Here is an 18,778-nt window from a genome sequence, read left to right as displayed (position 1 = left end):
ACTGAGGATCTTCATCACATAAAAGAGTAAGACAATATCATAGTGGCATACAAATCACTTAGAGCTAGGAACAGATACATGCCAACAGCATTACCAAGACTGTCTTAAGAATGATACACACCACTAGAAGAGAAGATCAGTACTTTCCTCATCTTCTCCCTGTTAGCTTTTTTCACAGATTAGAAAGGTTGCTCCTCCACAATGTAACAAGGACATCCAGAAGAATCTCTCATCAGTGCCAAACAAAGAATCTGAATTTTCAGAGCTGATGGTGATGCTGATGAAGACAACAGCACATTTCAATGGAGCTGATCATTCCAGATGGTTTGACCCAAAGCTCAGCCCTACTGAGTGCTTCGAGACTGGAAGCTGTTATAGAATGAACCACCCAGTAGAGAAGAAAGCCAAGACATGAAGGTTCGACCCTGAGATTCCATTACAGAAAAGCTTAACAGTGAAGATAACTTAAAAATGCCAAAAGAAGTGTAGGCTGGTTGAAGGAAGACCCAGGAAAACTGACTGCATCTGCAGTCAGATGCTTGTCTTTCCCTGTCCTAGCGCTGGAACACTGGAAGCTCCCCTAGGTACTACTGATTCTTGTTCCCGAGACAATGACAGAGAAGCTCACGATTTTGAACCATTAGGAAGTCAGCCTTTAACATATCTATAGTGATAACATAAGGCAAATAACACAAACTATAGCTTAGTCACTAAACAGTAAAATGACAGATTATGTAATTTGCAGACATGAGATTTTGGCTAAACTGGGACAAAAAGACAAAGGTGAAGCTGAATGCACTTCCTCACAAAAACTAAACAAGTGACATCATCTCAGTAATGTAAAACTGAAAAGGAAAAGCAGGTGTGGCTTGTTCTGCAGTCCCATAGTCTGACAGGAGATCCTACGAGCAGGAATTCATAAAAGCCCTTGGAGAAAATGAAATCCTTTCCGCAATCTAAACACTTTTTTCTTATTTGCTGTATTATAGCGTGGACTATAACGTCATTTACTTAACTATTAAAAAGAAGATTTGAACTAAGACACTTTAAATTGGCCAATTTCAATCTTGCCACCCTCTAGCTTCTCCTATTCAGTCTCACCCTTTCTTGCACGTGGGGTTCATTCTGCTATCCCCCCCATTACTCTACACTCCATGACCCTAGAAAGTGACTCATCGAGAAAACATGTCACAGCTGAACAACATAGTTAATTTAGATAGTCTTAAAAAAAAGGGGGAGAGGGAGAATAGGCTTTTTTCAAAACACAAAAGCCTGTGAGAGGAAAAACAATTAGAATTTACATTTGATTTTGGTCTGGATTTAATAAGCAAAAGGAGTAAAATCATGTCAGCCAATTAAGATAATCTAAAGAAATCACTATGGTAATCAGGACCAGTGTACTTAGATTTTAAACATAACCAAAACATAATATGCCAACAAATCAGAAAATTAAACATTCCATATTACAGTTTTAAAGTTGCAATTACAAGTTTACCTTATAACTACAGGAACACATTCCAGTCTAGAAGTAATATAAGCTTTTGTTATCTCAGGTGCATATGTATCTAAGAGGTGGGGTTCTGCCGTTTTCACAAAAGGTACAGATGCTACCATTCTTTGCCACAGAGTTAGCAAATAATGAACACTATTTGGAGCAAACTCCCAGTGCTATAAGAAAACAAAACATACTTCTGTTAAAGCATCCCAGTGTGAAATTTTAGTTGTGAAACACGATGCTTTTATCTTAAGTAGTCTTATTCATTCACATAACTACTGAAGGGCCCGGTCAGAACTGAGACATACTATGGCACACATTATAGAGTAGTTCCAGAATTACGTGTAGGCACTCTCACCTCCTTCAAATGAAATCCATGATTTGAAACTCAGAGGTAGGCCTAGATTCTTACGCAGTTGTCCCGATTTTGGCTGGAATAGAGTTAATTTTTTTCCTAGTAGCTGTCATAGTGCTGTTTTGGATTTAGTATGAGCATAAAGTTGATAACACACTGATGGTTTAGTTGTTGCTAAGTAGTGTTTATGCTAAATCAAGGGGCGCAAGAAGCTGGGAGGGGGCACAGCCTGGGCAGGTGAACCCAACTGGCCCAAGGGGTACTGCATACCATATGACATCATGCACAGCATATAAACTAGGGAAAAGCTGGCCGGGGGGGCCGCTGCTCGGGAACTGGCTGGGCATCAGGTGGTAGTTGGTGAACAACTGCATCATGCATCACTTGCTTTGCATATTCTATTATTATTACTTTAATTTTATTTCAAGTTTTAAACTGTTTTATCTCAACCCACAAGTTTTCTCACTTTTACTCTTCTGATTCTCTCCCCCATCCCACCAGCGTGGAGTGAGCAAGCGGCTGCATGGTGCTTAGTCGTCAGCTGAGGTTAAACCACAACAACAGCGCATGGTGAGATTTAAGTGCTATGAAAGGGCCATTCAAAAATCCTAAACGTTGAGTGAGAAACTGCCTAGAGCCACCTAACAGGAAATGTAAAGAACAGAAATGCATCTTAACTTTCTTTGCTCTTCCAAGCTTATGGAGCTGCCATTGGCAACTCAGGAATTCAAAGGTCAAAATCTTCTCCTAAAGGTCACTATCTTCAGCTCTTATTCTGAAGACCAGAGAAAGACTCTGGCAGAAATGCTAAAATAACAATTGTAGTGTTACTCAAACAGTGTACACACCTTTATCTTGGTGTGTTTCAAAAATAAATCCGTAAAATTTTTAACACTATGAGAATCTTGATCCTGTGATATGTGTCCTTCTCATACATATGTGGGTCCCTCAAAAACTCAGACATCATTCCACATAGCATCTGAATCCAGCTCAGATGGGAACTTAGTGTTCAGCAGCTCAGCATATAGGCAACTGTGTGTGTGTGAGAGTGTGTGTGAGAGTGTGTGTACATATAACAGACGCACAAAACCAGACCTCAAGATCCTTGTCAGTACAGACACTCTGAAGTTTACATGGGAGCATAGGTGTAAGTATTTTGGGGTTGGATAAAGGGTTTAGTTTGTTGGATTTTTCTTTTTTGAGGGTGAGAACTAAGGCTGGAGGATTAACATCCATCTATCTCCTACTTTGGTTGTCATTTCCTTCTTTAAATCTGCTCCCATTACAAATCTTCATAGGAAGAGTGGGAACCAGTTCTAGAGAATTTAGAAATCTGAGTTACATCACTGACAAAATATATTTTTATGTAAAGACAAGCCTCACCACCTCCTCAGACAACACCAACACAGAGAACCAGGAACAGTCCTCTGTCATTCACGAGTTGAAGCAAAGAGAACACTTCTGTATATATTCTTACCTGTAGGCTAGTAATAGTAAAATTTGCTATAAGTTGGATGACTTCTGGGTAATCTTTCACCATTACTAGCTCTCCTAGTTGATAGTTTGTCTTTAGCCGAGCCAAAAACCGACAGAATTCATGGTAATTACCCGGATCAGATAAACCCTAAATTTGAAGAAGCAAATTTTTAAAAGTTAACAACTTAATCTAACAGAAATCTTATGAGCACTATTGCTAATTGGGTGACGATTTTATTTGCATAGGGGTTTTGCTTTGTTTTGAATAGAAAATCAAAGCAAACAGATGTCTGGCTGAAAGTGGTTTTGATAGATTCAGTAAGTTAATGAAGACTGTAACCAGAAAAACAAATGCATAGCTGCTTTAGCATTTCAAATAAATAAAATAAAAAAAAAAGATACCTGTGGATTTTCAAGTATTTGTTTCACTCCTTTGATTAGATTAGCAAGGTATTTGGCACGTTCTGGATTGCTGAATAAAGATCTCCTTGTAGAAGCAAACTGAACTAAACAAGAAAGTGCCTGAAGAATAAAAAAAATACTGTAAGATTAAAAAAATTTCAACTTTCAAAATAATCATTTCTTAATGTTTGGAGCAATTCAACCTACTGCTGTCTGTAGTACATTCTGTGGCTGAAGATTATTTTTGCAGCAATGTCTGTAAGATCATTGAACACAAATATGGCTCAGTGTTAAAATTCCCTTTTACAACAGCGTCTGACTTCATCAAAATAATTACGTGGATGTTTTCTATGTGGCTGAGTAATGCTGAATTGGGGGAGGAAGGATTTGAATGCTTTCAGATTCAGAAATGAAAACTGGGGCTGAAGTTCAAAGAAAAGACATCGTGACTGGGCACTGAGCCAGGGGACCCATAACATGTCAATGCACAGAATAAAACATGGTCTTTTGGACAAAGTATAGACGTAAAAAGACTATTTTCCATAATTACTTGAGTGTAAATCACTACATGTCACTTACTAACTGAGACAGCATTGGTGGAAGGGTATGATACAAATCAAAAAACAGGTCCAAGGTCTCTGGCTCCAGGAAGACTACGGAAAAAGATAAGTTGGTTTTATCACTCTCTACAAGCAATAATTAAGTATCTTTATTTTAACAGAAACATCTTCTTTTTAAGAAAACAGTAAGTGATACCACTGTAGTTGAGCATAAACTATGAATAGATGCATTAATTAGTTGCAAATATTAAACAAAGCACTATCCTCTTTTTATCACATTTAATCTATCCTATAGCTCATAAAGAATACTTCCCATAAACTGCAGATGATGCAATACTTTGTCAGTTACTTACAGAACGCTATTCTGTAATAGATGTAGGTAAACTGTTTTATTGAGGTTACTACAGTAGTATACTAAGACAAGACAGGTTCCAGATACTAAAGATTAGTTTAGTCTGTATTTAAACAAAGGCCAGTTTTTACCGACTGGCCTGAAGTCTACAGACTGATAAACAGAAAAAAAAAATACTTTAAACACTGAGTTACCAATTCACTGTGGAATCACATCAAATGAACTATAACATTGCCCTATTTTATAAAGGGATAACAACAGGGTAGAAAAAGTTCACCAATAATTCGTAATTAATTAATCAATCCCACAAATTAAGTAACATTTCAAAGTTGTTCCATTTATAAGCACTATTTTATATGAAGACTTGTGTAAAATAAAGCATCGTATAACAGAGGTTAATTTCCTTAGGCACTCTTTGTGTTTAACGACTAAAGGGAGATCCCTCCATGGACAATTTAAAGTATAAAATCTTGGGAAAACCTATCCTCTTCTCCTTCCTAGGGGCCTTGGGAAATTACTGTCACTTGCCCAAATTGAGCCTTTTGTCAGTATTCCCCTGCTTGCCATATATTATTGCTTTTCATCCCCCACACTGCAATTAGAGGCTACTGTACATTAATGGAGAAATAATGGAGTTACAAATGGAAATTGGTGAAGAATAGGATCTTTGAATTAAGGAAGAATACCAAAGACTGTAGAGGGTCATGCTATACAGGTAAGCCAGATTTAAACCTCACATCTTGGGTATGGGTAACTGTGTAGCTGCTTTAGCTAAACATAACAGACTTCCAATCAGGCTCATTTATTTTGCCAAGAAGCAGGATAAATTAGCCTACAAGGAGCTCCATGCTGCTAGTGCTAAACTGCGTCCATTACCCAAGGTAATTTCATTAAAGCTGTCTTGGACATATTTATACTAGACCGCCATCTGCACTGTATAAGCCCAGGAAGTCAAACCTCTAGGGTCTAGGAACCAAGTTGCAACCCTTCTGCTGCCTTCATTAACAAGCTCACATACTAGAGCAAACAAGCACACTAAAAAAAAAATTCTCACAGTTTTCTCATCAGGAAGAAGACAAGAGAAAATAGACATGCTACAAATGCTGTACTGCTTCAAAGTGTTCATATGCAAAGAATGAGAATAGTATTCAGTATCTAATTAGAATAATTTGATTTACTGTGAATATCTGTTATAGACTACATTTATTATTTATGTCTGTAAAAATAACAATAGGGAAAGTGTGAGAAATAGCAGAAGAGGTTTACCAATAACTCACCAGCAAAAAACTGTACTCCACATAAAAATTACTTTATATTTGTAAGTATTGCGACAAAAGAAGTTAGACAAATCCATTGGGTATAGACTTCAGAATACTAACAGTTACGATCCTTTCTTACTTGTTCTCCAGTTTGTTGGAATCTGCACAGTGCATAGATCATCTGCAGATTCATCAGCTGAATTTCCAATGAAATCAAAATTAAGACAGTTTAGTACAAGTTTCAAAAGTTGCATTGCTAGACTTTGTTGCTGTTGGTCCTGAAGGGTTAAAGGTTTTGCCAAGAGCTAAGGAGAAAAGAAATCTTGTTAGGTCACCTGTACAGAACATGCTTTAAAAAAATTTTGAAAAGGAAAATGTTTGGATATAAAACTGCAAAGTTCAGAGCAAGAGAACACATACTAAGAGAAAAAAAAAAATCCTTCAACAACTAAAGATACTGTCTTTCCTTAGAGGCACAGGAAAAATCATTACTACCACCTCAGAGACATCTTCCATGTCAACCTAGAGCTCCCAGACTTATAAATAATTTTTAAAAGCCTGCTGAAATAATCCTGTTGCATAAAATACTTTTAGGTAAATCTCAGCATGTCACTCCTACTGTCTGTTAAAACAGTGCTAATGTTCACTACAAAAATTAAACTGTTAAGGTTTCATGCTTTTCTCTTTCAGTTACTCCAGACCAGTTTGGAATATACATTATATGGGTAAAAAATATCTCAACAATTGGTTATTTTTCAGTTTGATGTCCAGCCTGCTCAACAGTACGAGTTACATAGTTTGTGTACTCAAAGACCCCTTTGGTAAGTTTGAAAAACCTGGCATTAAAAAACAATGAAATGAACAGCCTGTAATCTGAATGTAGGTATTTACAACACCTGTATAAATACAGCTGTCAGTGCCTCCACTGCTTTATAGCCCCTCTAGTGTCAGAATAAAAAGGTACTTTGTAAGCAAAACAAGCTGTTGGGATTTGGAAGTCTATACTCAACATACTGTGTGTAAAAGCACTTTTTTATCAATGCCCTTCTGGAATTATAATAATTTAAATAACATTTTATCTTAAAGAAATTAATACCTCAAAATTACACACACAATATAAAGGCACTGAAAACAAACCTCAAATTCATTAGTCACTGATGCATAATTTTGTCTAGAAAACAATAAAATAAATGCAAATGAAACAACTTTATCAAGTTCATCTGCTCCTTATTTAGATTCAAAGTCACATCTCTCAAGTTTATTAACAAAAAGTTTTAAAATTCAGATGACAGGAATTAAAATTAACTGTGTGTCATGAGATGCTTCATTAACTTGATAATAACTGTTGCACCACACTAGAATTGACACTAAATTATGAATTTGGCTGTGAAATGAACACTGAATGTCTATACGTCTTGTATAAATATAACCCATTTTGCCACCAATCCTCTCTATAACTTTTAAACTCTTGGAATTATTTTACTGATTAAGCATTTGTTAGCTGAGTGTATTTTTCAGTGTATTATAGACATTGAACTATTTCTAAAACCAGCTTCCTATACTACAGTTGGCATTATAAAGATACTAATTATAATTTTCTTAGATTTCTGTCTGGAAATCTGTGTGATGTCACTCAGACAAACCTTTCACTACATGAGAGACTGAAGAAGTACCTGTAGACCAGCTAAACTTGAAGAAAGCTAGGAAGTGGCTGCTGCAGGATACAGGTTCTCACAAATATATTTATTTTCATGTGTAATGGGGTTTACTATACCCAAGAAGATTCTTCTAAAAATCTCCAATTCTTCTTTTAAATTATAGGCAATTTCTCCATTAATATGCAATTCCAAGACTGATTTAAAACATCCTGTGTACATTAGCAGACCATTCCCTCTTTACAGGTGAGGGCTTACACATTTAATTGCTCTCTATATTGAAAAAATACACTGCCTGTCACCTGACCACCGGTAGCTGACCACACGTGCCCTTTAAACTTTTTGCAAATGTGAGGTAAAACATGCCAGTTGGACTAAAAACATACTGTGAAAGAAAATTAAACTAACACAGTTTATCTTGCTTTTTTACAGCAGCACCTCAATCACATACCTCAACCTTGAGAATTTGGCCAAAAAGTAATCACTACCAGTATCTACTGACCCACTGTGATGGCATCTGTGTTTAAATTCTTAGCTTAGATGGCTGTGTCCAAATTTCAACACCTAATTAACTTGGTTTTCAGAAAAACTGAATAAACCAGCACTCCCAAATAAGTCAAAGAATAGAAATGAGGCAATATTTAAAAAATAAGCTGCTCTCAAAAGCAAAGAATTGCTTGAGCTCAAGAGAAGTAGAATGGTACCTCACGGTGCCACTTCCACTGCTACGGAAGGCCTTGATCAGCACAAAATGGAAAGTGCGAATACCAGTTTTGACCTCAGTTCAACCTACCTGGTCCTGAGAGACCAAGTTTATAGTATGCTGTTCTTCACCATCTCTTGTTCAGGCTCTTGAGAGGCTGCAGCCTGAATTACCTCAAAATGTTACAGAGAGGAAAACACCTTGGCCAGATTTGACTGCACTGCCATACCACAAGATAGAGAATTTGTCTTCTCGGTTGCTTAATAATAATTCTTTTAGTAAATACTTGGATGGTAGGCCCAGCAAAACTGAGATACAATTAAATTAAGAAAAGCAACAAAAAAGACAAGCTCAGAATTTGGATAGTTCATCCTTTATGGCAAGATAGAGAGAGAGATGGCACAGAGAGAAAGGCAGAGAGAGCAAGAGAGACATGGAGGCAGGAAGATTGGGATTTTTGTCTTTGAACATTTTTTGGTCCCTTGAGCTTAATTGGGTGTCATTTAAGTACAGAATTTGTCAACTCAGAAAATATTAAGGACTCAAACTGGGACAATTATGATATTAACAATTCAGGTTCAATTATAAAGATCCTCACCTCCTTCAAAAGAGAGCACGCAAGCATCAGTATGTCCTTTAGAGAGGTGTCACGGAATGAGGCAGCTATTTTACGATGTTTTGCTGAAGTTCTTGAATAATCAACCTAAGAAAAGTTAGGACATGATAAACAATGCTCCCTTCTTTGCTAGAACTAGATGACAGGTCTACCTGGCAGATTAATTATTTGACACTAGAAATGAAAATTATGGTCCATCACTAAACATAGATCTTGACAGCTTCCTAAAGCACCTCCTTTTTACCCCTCAAGGTTGTCTCTCTTTCTGGATGGAAATGTCTGAGGCACTTCCTCAGATTAAGATGCAGGCAAAAGAAAATCATTAGCAGAAATATAATTGAAAAGGCTGATCATTCACTTTGCTTTACTAGTTCTAGTGACTGCAGTAAGAGAAACTTTACCCTGTATCAGATATGATATGTATCTGGTACAGGTAGAGTCCCTGCACTAAGAATTGCTTGTCTCTCTATAAATTTTGGCATGGGGAGAAAGGTGTGTTAATCCCTTCACGTCTAAAATGTTTCTCTAACCATTTTTATGAAGGGCAGAAACATTCAACACACTGCTTTATCAGCAATACATACATCCCTTGCAGAAGGAAAAAAAAACCCGAACATGCTTACTAGATTCATTTCCTGAGTCAGTTCTGAAAGAATCATTACTCCTATTATATAATGGTCCACAGTGCCCTACAGGGAAAAAAAAAAAGACAGGATTGCTCAAACATCACAGCTTGTATTTAGTATTTTCCAACATTTCTAGAATCAGATTGTATTTATTATTTTCCATTAGTTTCCAGAATCAAGAGGAATTTTTAGGCTGAGATATCCTAAGCTGTTCAGAAGGCTTTCATGCCAAATTCCATCAACATTAATAGAACTAGACTTTCAAACTCCCTAATTAGCTCTGGGGAAAAAACCCTCATCATGAATTTTAAGAATTGTATGATAACAAAAACCTGTCTGAAAATAAGACTCCAAGTAACCACAATTTAGAAATGCAGTATTACACATTTCTCAAAGGTCTGTTCAGTATTCTAGAACTGGTAAGTCAAGCTGCGTGGAATTCAAACCATTAAAAACAATTAAGCTAGCCATGGATGAAAAAGATCACAGGGCACTCTCAGAAAAAAAAAAAAAAAGTATTGAAATACTACCTATCAAAAACCCCTAATTATCTTCCCTCCACAGCTGTATAAAATGCATTGGTTTGAATTAAATTACAGATTCCATCTCTGAGAACTTGTGTCTAAAAAGTGAGGCAGTAGGTGTCAAATATTTCCATCTGAGGGTGCAATCCGATCATTGGAATTTAAGTTCCTTGGAATGTTTCAAAATTCACATACAACACAGAATTTTGCATTTAATTAATACAATTTAGCTGTCGTCACTGAGCTACTACAAAGCATTTATAGAAAAATGGAATCGGCTTTGTTAAAAACAATTAAAATTAACTTCAATTAGGCCTTGCCATTGAGTCAGGGGGAAGATCTCTATGGCTACTTTCACAGCTGCAGTTTGCAGCCTGGTCTCAAAAAGCAATGTCGTCCTTGTCAAAATTTTCCTGGTATTTTTCACAACCACACTCATTTTCACAACTCTGAAGATCACCCAAAGTTCAACTAATGAAGAATCTGCTACTTACCAATGGCCCTAACTTTTCACTGTCATCTAGTTTGTATTGTCACTTGCACCAAAGCAAATCAAAAGTGAAAATTTCAGAGAACTCTCAGGCAACATTTATATTGTTGCCCTACTTGCATTCAGCAATATTAAACCTCTTATACTGTAATTTGAACACAAATTTCTTTTACATTTCAAATTCTTAAAACAGTCTATATGAATGTTTCTTAGATCACACAAACCTGCAAGAATGGAAAATGCAACCTCTGCTTTTCCACAGGTGTGAAAAGCTATGTGGTGAATTATGAAGGAGTTGGGAACAGAACTGCAGCCCTAGCTGCTAATCCTTTTTTCTATATTAAATCACACTCAAATTCACACTGGATGAACTTCAATCTGGAATGCTAATGCATATGTATTTGAAACTACCATATGCTAATTATTAACATGTATTGGTATTGTTTAGGGATTATTTTTTTCAATTTTTATCTAAAATTTAATTCACTGGTAGATCTATGGCTTAATTTTCTACAGGAATTCTTAATTTAACTAAAGAAATCTCTTAAGCTAAATTTTGTATTTAAATCTCTGTTTTTAATGAGCTACACACTGAAGAGTCACACTGCAGTCATTTTAATAATAAATGCAAAACCCAATTACAGTACATTCATAAAAATAACTGCAAAACGGTGGAGAAGTATACTAGAGTTTGTTTTTAATAAACAGAATATTGCAACTTATCTTTTATTAGACATTCCCAATGTAACTCAAAAAGTATATTAACTTGAACAGTGTTATAAACACAGTAAGACTGAAAAACAAATTAGAAACTCATTGGCAAGAAACATAAACCATTAACTTCGTATTTTCTTGTTGAGTTGCCAGGATCACCAACACATACACACATAACGGATCATTTTGGAAGTCAATGTCCAAATAGCTTAAATTTTCTCATTACTTTTTCTCAAAATAAGTACTAGGCTTTGCGTTCACCCGGACACTCAGAACGATTAATCTGTATTCACTTTTTAAGCAGATTACCCATCTCCCAGAAAACTTTTTAAGCACCTTTTTATACACGTTAAGTGTATGAAATAACCAAGTCTGGCTAATAACCCAGGACATCCAATTGCTTTCTTCAAATTTACTTCACAGATGCTGCTGTATATCCTACATTGTTAGCTGCTGTGTCTGACAGTACTTACTCTAGATTCAATGTAAATTTGCATAGTGAAGAGTCCACAGCGAATGACTGCACTCTGGCATTAGGAGAAATTCTTTCCAATTGTCAAATACTATGTACCAAGATCACCTCTCTATCCCGTAACGCATCTTCTTTGTAACAGTGGCCAATGCAACGGGGGAACAGGAATTAATGCGGAAGGAAACGTAAAACAACAACGTTCCTGCCTCAGCCAATTACTGGAGAGGGGTGATGAGTGATCTTTCCTCCCAAACTTCCCCACATCCCTACCTAGAATGCATAATTTTTGTGATATGCTAGATTTAAATACATATGCTAAAATAGGTAAAGTTATAAAAACATTCTAAATTTATTATCTATCTCCCTATATTGTACACCGTAATCCCAGGACAGACAGAATGTCTTTTTTTTTTCTTTCACTTCTCTTTACATGTATGGAGAGAGAACATACACATATGCAGGTATCTCAGTACCCACGCACACAAATATGAATAGTCCATTTCTCATAAAGTGAAAAAGGAATGGGGCAAACAAGGACCACAACCACATAACAAATATGCACAGTGTCTTGCAATTTTGCGTACCACAGTTCTATCTTTACACAAGCTTTCCTCAGCAAATTCAGAAGCAGGGGTATCTAGTGATTTCTGCCAAAAATTAAAGTGCAGGCAAGCACTGCTTATACAGAAAAGAAACAATATAACACTCCAACAAACAGCTGATGAAAGTATCTTTTCGATCAACACTTCAAGACAGGCACTTGAAAATACATTTGAACTAGTTCTAGAACTGAACAGTTCGGCACAATTTTAGCAGTCATTATTACAAGAATCACAATCAGACTCATGCTTTAAAACATTTGACAGTCTTACTCTTTAGACTGTGCAGTACCAGTGTTTCTAACCAGGTAACTGAAGCGAACATTATCAGAAATGTATCTCCACATCAGTTGAAAAAAAAAATAAGGCATTAAATAGAACAGCTTGACAACAGGGGCTGACGTTTTACAACCACACTAAAGAAGTGCTTTGGAAAGAGAAAACCAACAAAAAACCATGACAGCACTGTGAATACTGTGAGGCATCAAAACCCACAAACTCGCACAAGTATCAAACCCGCCCTGGTTCTTCATTGTAGGGCGGTTTTCCGTTTTAAGCAATGCTCTTCACACTTTTTCCACCCAAGCGTATAACAACGAAGTGACATAACATGCCAATCACTAAAAATGAAGAGGTCCAAACAGAAAAAAAATGGTAGAAGTGAACGATTGCTTCCTACCTGCAAAAATTTTTTTACATCAGCAATAATGTCTCTGAAGATGAGCTGATCTTTTAGTACCTCAAACCATCCTAATTTTGTAATTTTAGCAATGACTTGAACAAGAGCTTGGATGACAAAAGGAGCCAGTTTGGGTTGAGATGCCACATAGTTCAGAATGTAATTTCCTGTAAAGAAGCATTTTAAAATCAGCAACACAAGTCTTCTGTGAAGAAAATTAATTAAACGGTTCTAATAGAAACTTAAGGCATGGATTTTTTTTTAAAAAACTATATTCTTATGGTTAGTACAATAACTTAAGTTACATTAAATCATTAAATACAGCTAAACATTTAGTAACACAAAGCACATTACATTCATGATCATTATTCTGGGACACATATGACAACAGTTGGTGAATTCAGAGAACACTGGTAGATAAAACAAGAGTAGTTTTCACTACAGTCCCATATACTGGGCACTGATTATTTCACTATGTAATAGCAGGTCTCACAGCCAACTTGATACACAAAAATTTTTTCAGACAAGAGTCCCTGCTGAATGTTCTCAATTCAATCCAGAACACCCCTTTGGGTAACGCACATTGCAACTGCAGAAATTCCTCTCTATCTAGAAGGAAGTTACCCTGTTCCAAAAGCTGTTGAAACGTGTAAAATTAAAGGTGATTAAAGTTAATTTTTACCTAAAAGAACACTGAAATCTTTTATCAGAAGACACGGATTCTCAGCCATGCATTTCAGAGTACTACTATCCACAGAACCGATATAACGGTGCAGATTTTCTAAAAATCCAAATTGAATCATATGCTCCTCATGTAAAGCCTGTCACTATTAAAGACCTAACACATACTTGCTTACTCTTCTAGGATATAGCAATGACTTTAAAATAAATCATAAAAAGTAAGGAAAATTTTGTAGGGTCTTAATCCTGCAAGTAAGAACCTGCCCTGGCATGACTTTCACAAATGTGAGGTGATCATGAGCAATGTTACGTGTAAGTTACTAGCAATATCTGCAACATTCATCCTTTACAAACACGAACTAAATTTCTTTAGTGTCTTGTGGGATAAATACAAAGTCTATCTTGAAAAATTAGTATTTTTTTAAAAATATGAAGTAATTTGAGCTAGCGTATTTATTTTCATTTTGAAACTAGGAAATGTTATTTGTGAGCTAATTGCAGAGAAATTATGAAAGAGCTCATGACCACCTTTATGTCACTCTCTCACAATGACTACCTGAAAAAAGACTATCCACTGAATGGCTAACATGAAGTTTTAGATCCAACTAATATAATGATATTTTAACCACAAACATTACTTACGAATGTCAATCCTTTGTTCCATAGGTAATGGAGATGCCCTGCTTACAAGCTTAGACAGGCACGTTGCTGCTAGAAGCTGAGCATAGGACGTCTACAAAATGACATCAAAAGATATTGTTCAAAAATAGGCTCATTAAAGACAGGGAAAATAAGTCAAAACCTGATAAATAATCAATAAACCAGAATGGTTATCAGGTTTTGGTTATGTTTGTTAAGTGCACCAAAAATCTGTAAAAGATGTAGTTTAGTAGTATGTTTGTTTTATTATAAATAAACATAAAATACAAAACACTAATAAAATAGTGGAGACCTAAAAATAGCATCCCTTTTGATGGAAACCATTAATCTAAAAGTAATTTCACTATTCAGTGGAGTTCTTTAGTTTTGAAACTTGGTTTTAAAACACTTCATAATTTAGAACCATGAGATTATTACCATGGGTCCAGCCCTGGATTAAAGATATTTTCAAATGTGTTTCCTCTTCTTCTTTCTCTCTCTTTTTGAATGATTTGAAAAACATAGCAAAAACTATACTGGACTTAGCTTGGACTACCAAATCAGAATCAACTCCCCTATCACTTTATGTAGCGTTAACCATGAAATTAAATACCAAAAATGAAACTGAGCAATGATAAGAGAATTGTTTAAACTAACAGAAAACAGATAAGCACTTTAAGGATTTTTTTAATACCATCTTTTTTCACTGTAGCTAATAGCTAGAAACAAGAACAACGAGATGTTTAAACACCAGTTTATACTACACTGTGTCCGACACTGCTCTACAGATGACACAACCTCTGATCACAGCCCTTCTGAAAGTACTGAAAGCTGAGATGCTTTCCCTTTTTGTCCTTGACATCTCTAATGCAAGGTATTGTCACTTCTACAAAGATCACCTCCAAATGAAAAAAAATATAGAATCATTTATGAAACAGAGTATATATGAAAAAGGGAAAAGCATTTTGCCTTCATTGTACTGACATGGGTAATGGCCCATGACTGAGAAACCTGTGAGCTTCCATGAGCATGATTACATTTATGGGTAACATTATCTTTCAGATACTTACCGTTCCTTGTTCTAACAGAAGTTGGCATTGGCTCAGACATTCTGGGCTATCAATAAGCTCCAAGAGTACCTTCTCAGCTTGTATTCGCTGTGCTACATCAGTTCCTTCATATAAGTGGTTACAGAGTGCTTCTAGTTCTGCCAGACTCTGTTAGGAAAGAACACAATAGAAACTACCATGAAGACTTTTCAACCACATAAGATTTCTTTAAGTGTTTATAAACCTAGATACTACACCAGTAACATGAACTGTTACCTATGCTAAGCTTTCCAGTTGATTCACATTTAAATTACTGAAAAAATGAGGCTTTCTGTGACAAGAAGCCAAAAATATGAAATGAAAATTAAGTTGCCATTTCTTATTCTCTCAGCTACCAAAGTATTTTTTAATATGGTTAAATCCATCTGGTTTTCTGAGTCTTCAGATGGGAAGTCCATAGCTTTTCCAAAGAGAGATGAAAAGCCAGAGAACAGCAAACAGTTCCAGAAAGAAAACTTCCAGCAAATTTCATTTTAAAAGCTGTAATAACTCATCAAATTATTACACCTGGAAAAAAATAGCATTTGTCTATATCTGTTGATGCACGTATCAGTGAAAGATGGGACAATTCAGAAGCTATGGTAGCAACAGAAGAGCTAAAATTCCTCTCCACTTAGAAGGTGAAAAAGTTCTCTTTGGTAAGCGGGGGGAGGGGGAGGCGGGGGGCGAGAATAGCTCTCTCCTATGCGAGGGATATGATTTATATCTATCTACTAGTCCCTGTCTCACAGGAGAGATGAACACTTTGAGCACGTTTTGGAATCATTACACAAACAGAAGTTTTAGCGTCCATCTATGGAACTCTCCTTGAGGACCAGCCACATCATTAGAAGGTACCCAGTAAATACTTCATGACTTGACTGTGGCCTAGAAAGAAAAGTAAAATCGAACACAGAGTATTTGACCGGTCTCATTTAAAAGTTTCAGTCAAAATCCTGTTCACCATCCCTGCCAAAAAGATCTTTTGTACTTGAAATAAAAGACTTGGTTCAGCACGATCTAGCATCACTTACACTGTAGCTCAAATGCCTTTTAAAAATCGAAGACAGTAACAGTGTCTTTGGCAACCAAAGTACATTTGGTTTTGTCATTCAAAGCATGTCATTTCCTAGAGACACTCATCATAAAAAAAACCCAAAACAACATAACAACATGGTCATCTTCCCTCCTCCCCCCCTCCCCCCCCCTTTTTTTTGTGCATATGGAGCCCCTGGCTTTGATCAGCTTTTTCTGAATTTCAGTAGTAATGACATTTTAAGAGTCCCTGATTTTCAGTCAAAAATTAGCCATGTACTTGTTCCTTTGGAGAAATTTTAAGAAATAGCACATTTGCTTCTGAAGTGAACAGATCAAATACCTTGAAGACTGAGCCCAACAGAAACATCCTTTGGTTTTGTTTCCCCTCCCATGTTCAGAGAGAGCCGAGGAAAAATAAGGAACAGGTAACGATCCCAGTAATGCAATTTTAAATGAAGCAAGATCCATGCCAATTAAAGTGAAAATTAAGACTCATAAAATGCAAGTGTACACATCAGGGAAAATATAATACAACCCAATACACACATAACTGCGGTAAAACATGGGAATAAGGACATCTAGCAAAGAGACTCTTCAGACATAAATTACAATGCATCTTTCCATAATGAAACAATTCCAAACCAATCTGAGAAGCGTGAACCAAATTATCGTGTCATAACCTGCAAAAGTTAAAGACCCTCCTTTATTTGATCTGAAATTTGACTTTCAAGTCTGGACAAACTTGGCAACAAGTTTCAGGAAGTCCGGAATAAAACTGGTATCTCAGCCCAATCATCAAGGTCTGAATCATCTGTATACTAACTGGCATTAAAACAGCAAACCTCTGAAGGACAATGAGGGAAAACCACCATAAATTTGTAAAGCAAGCCTGAACAAAAACTAGATAATGATCTTCAGAGAAAAGTTGGTTTATCGGAGACTGAGACCGATTACCTTCATCACTCTGAAATGCTTTATCTGGACTTGTTTGGTCTCAGGAGAATGTTACGACTAAGTTTCTTAGGTACGCTTGAGGTATGGCCAGAAATTGCTCAGAATTCTCAGACTGCCAAAGTACTTGTTAGATGTTCTCTGGGTTGTATTTTATGTTTAGTACTGAGGAAATGTGCTGATTTTCCTTGATTCAGATAGTCAAACAAAAAGATAGAACCTGAAATCCATCTTGTGTATGATGGCATCTCAGCTGAGCAAGAGAGATATTATTCAACTTTATTAAGAAAAAAAAATACTTGGAGAAACCAATGAGAAGTCAAAAACTACCTCTCTATATTATATTTTCTTCAAGAAAACAGAAGACTGTCACAATCCCTTATTTACTGTGAGACAAAATGTGAAACTGATGCCTTCAGATACCTCCTATACCAATAGCTGAAAGGCGATTCCTAAGAAAACAATGGTGTCAGTGAAGAGGATCTAGCAGATAGATGCTGCCTGCCTTAAGTGAGTCAGGAGTAGAAACAGACCTGTGTAAGTGGCATTTCCCCATGACAAGTGTAACTTTTTCCAAGAACAAGATTTACATCCTAATGAAAATGGTTAGATAGTGACTTTTTTTTTTTTTCTGCTTGTCACACTTTCATAATATTAAAGAATAAGCTAAATAAAGTTCTTCAGATACTTCTGGTCCCACCTCTCCAGCTCTCAGAAGCCCCTGGCAGCAATCCTACTAGCCTGTGAAAGAGCCGAGGGCCAGAAATGCTGGGGGCCCGGCTCCGCAGCAACCCACCAGGCAGGCAGCCAAGGAGCCAAGCAAACTGGCAGGAAACCAGGTAGGTTCCTGATTAAAGTTTTGCTGACACTGACAAATTCCCACAGACATTTGGATTTTAATCAGCATTTTCTGACTGAAAACATTCTCTTAAGAAAGTTCCACCAGCTCTATGCAAGAGCAACAGGATGGGCATAGCTGCTGAAATGCCACAGTTTAAAAAAACGAAAAAAAAAAAGAACAGCCACTGGGTATGAGGTGATAACAAAAGATATTTTAGAGGGCCTTTTATGTAGCATGCCAGGTGCTCAAGTATGTAAATAAATGCTTAAAATGGCCTCTCTAACACTGTCAAAGCCTGCTGCCATCAATCCAGGGGAAGCTCCAGAGACTCCGGAGGAACGCTGAACATCTCGGAGAGTGCCTTCTGGGGCCCTTTTCCAGCCCCCTTCCTCCGTTGTTCCAGACACAGTTCCAGTGGCTGATGTTCATCTCAGACAGTCCTGGAGAGGGGCTGCCCCTGGTTTTCAGGGAAGCAGCGGCGTAAGGAGCTCACCAATGCCTTCCGCACCAAGAAGTGGCAACCGGCGAGCAGGTGCGGCTAGCTCGCACCGGCGAGGAGTAGC

General features: G+C 36.8%; 1 protein-coding gene across 1 annotated transcript in view; it reads right to left on the bottom strand.

Annotated features, from left to right (window-relative positions):
- RANBP17 (RAN binding protein 17) overlaps positions 1 to 18,778 on the bottom strand; it is a 159,194-nt gene that overhangs the window by 138,744 nt on the left and 1,672 nt on the right. Inside the window, exons 2-11 of the mRNA XM_009649615.1 lie at positions 15,368 to 15,514; positions 14,301 to 14,391; positions 12,978 to 13,144; positions 9,497 to 9,562; positions 8,856 to 8,960; positions 6,039 to 6,204; positions 4,308 to 4,381; positions 3,729 to 3,848; positions 3,328 to 3,474; positions 1,496 to 1,668 (exon numbers count right to left, since the gene is read on the bottom strand). Coding sequence (XP_009647910.1) covers positions 1,496 to 1,668; positions 3,328 to 3,474; positions 3,729 to 3,848; positions 4,308 to 4,381; positions 6,039 to 6,204; positions 8,856 to 8,960; positions 9,497 to 9,562; positions 12,978 to 13,144; positions 14,301 to 14,391; positions 15,368 to 15,514 — 1,256 coding nt within the window. The remainder of the gene's footprint in view (positions 1 to 1,495; positions 1,669 to 3,327; positions 3,475 to 3,728; positions 3,849 to 4,307; positions 4,382 to 6,038; positions 6,205 to 8,855; positions 8,961 to 9,496; positions 9,563 to 12,977; positions 13,145 to 14,300; positions 14,392 to 15,367; positions 15,515 to 18,778) is intronic.

This window comes from Egretta garzetta, unplaced genomic scaffold (assembly GCF_000687185.1).
Source record: "Egretta garzetta isolate BGI_Z169 unplaced genomic scaffold, ASM68718v1 scaffold60, whole genome shotgun sequence".
NCBI classification, from domain to species: Eukaryota; Metazoa; Chordata; class Aves; order Pelecaniformes; family Ardeidae; genus Egretta; species Egretta garzetta.
The sequence above is the reverse complement of the archived record's forward strand: the minus strand, read 5'-3'. Positions and strand labels throughout refer to the sequence as shown.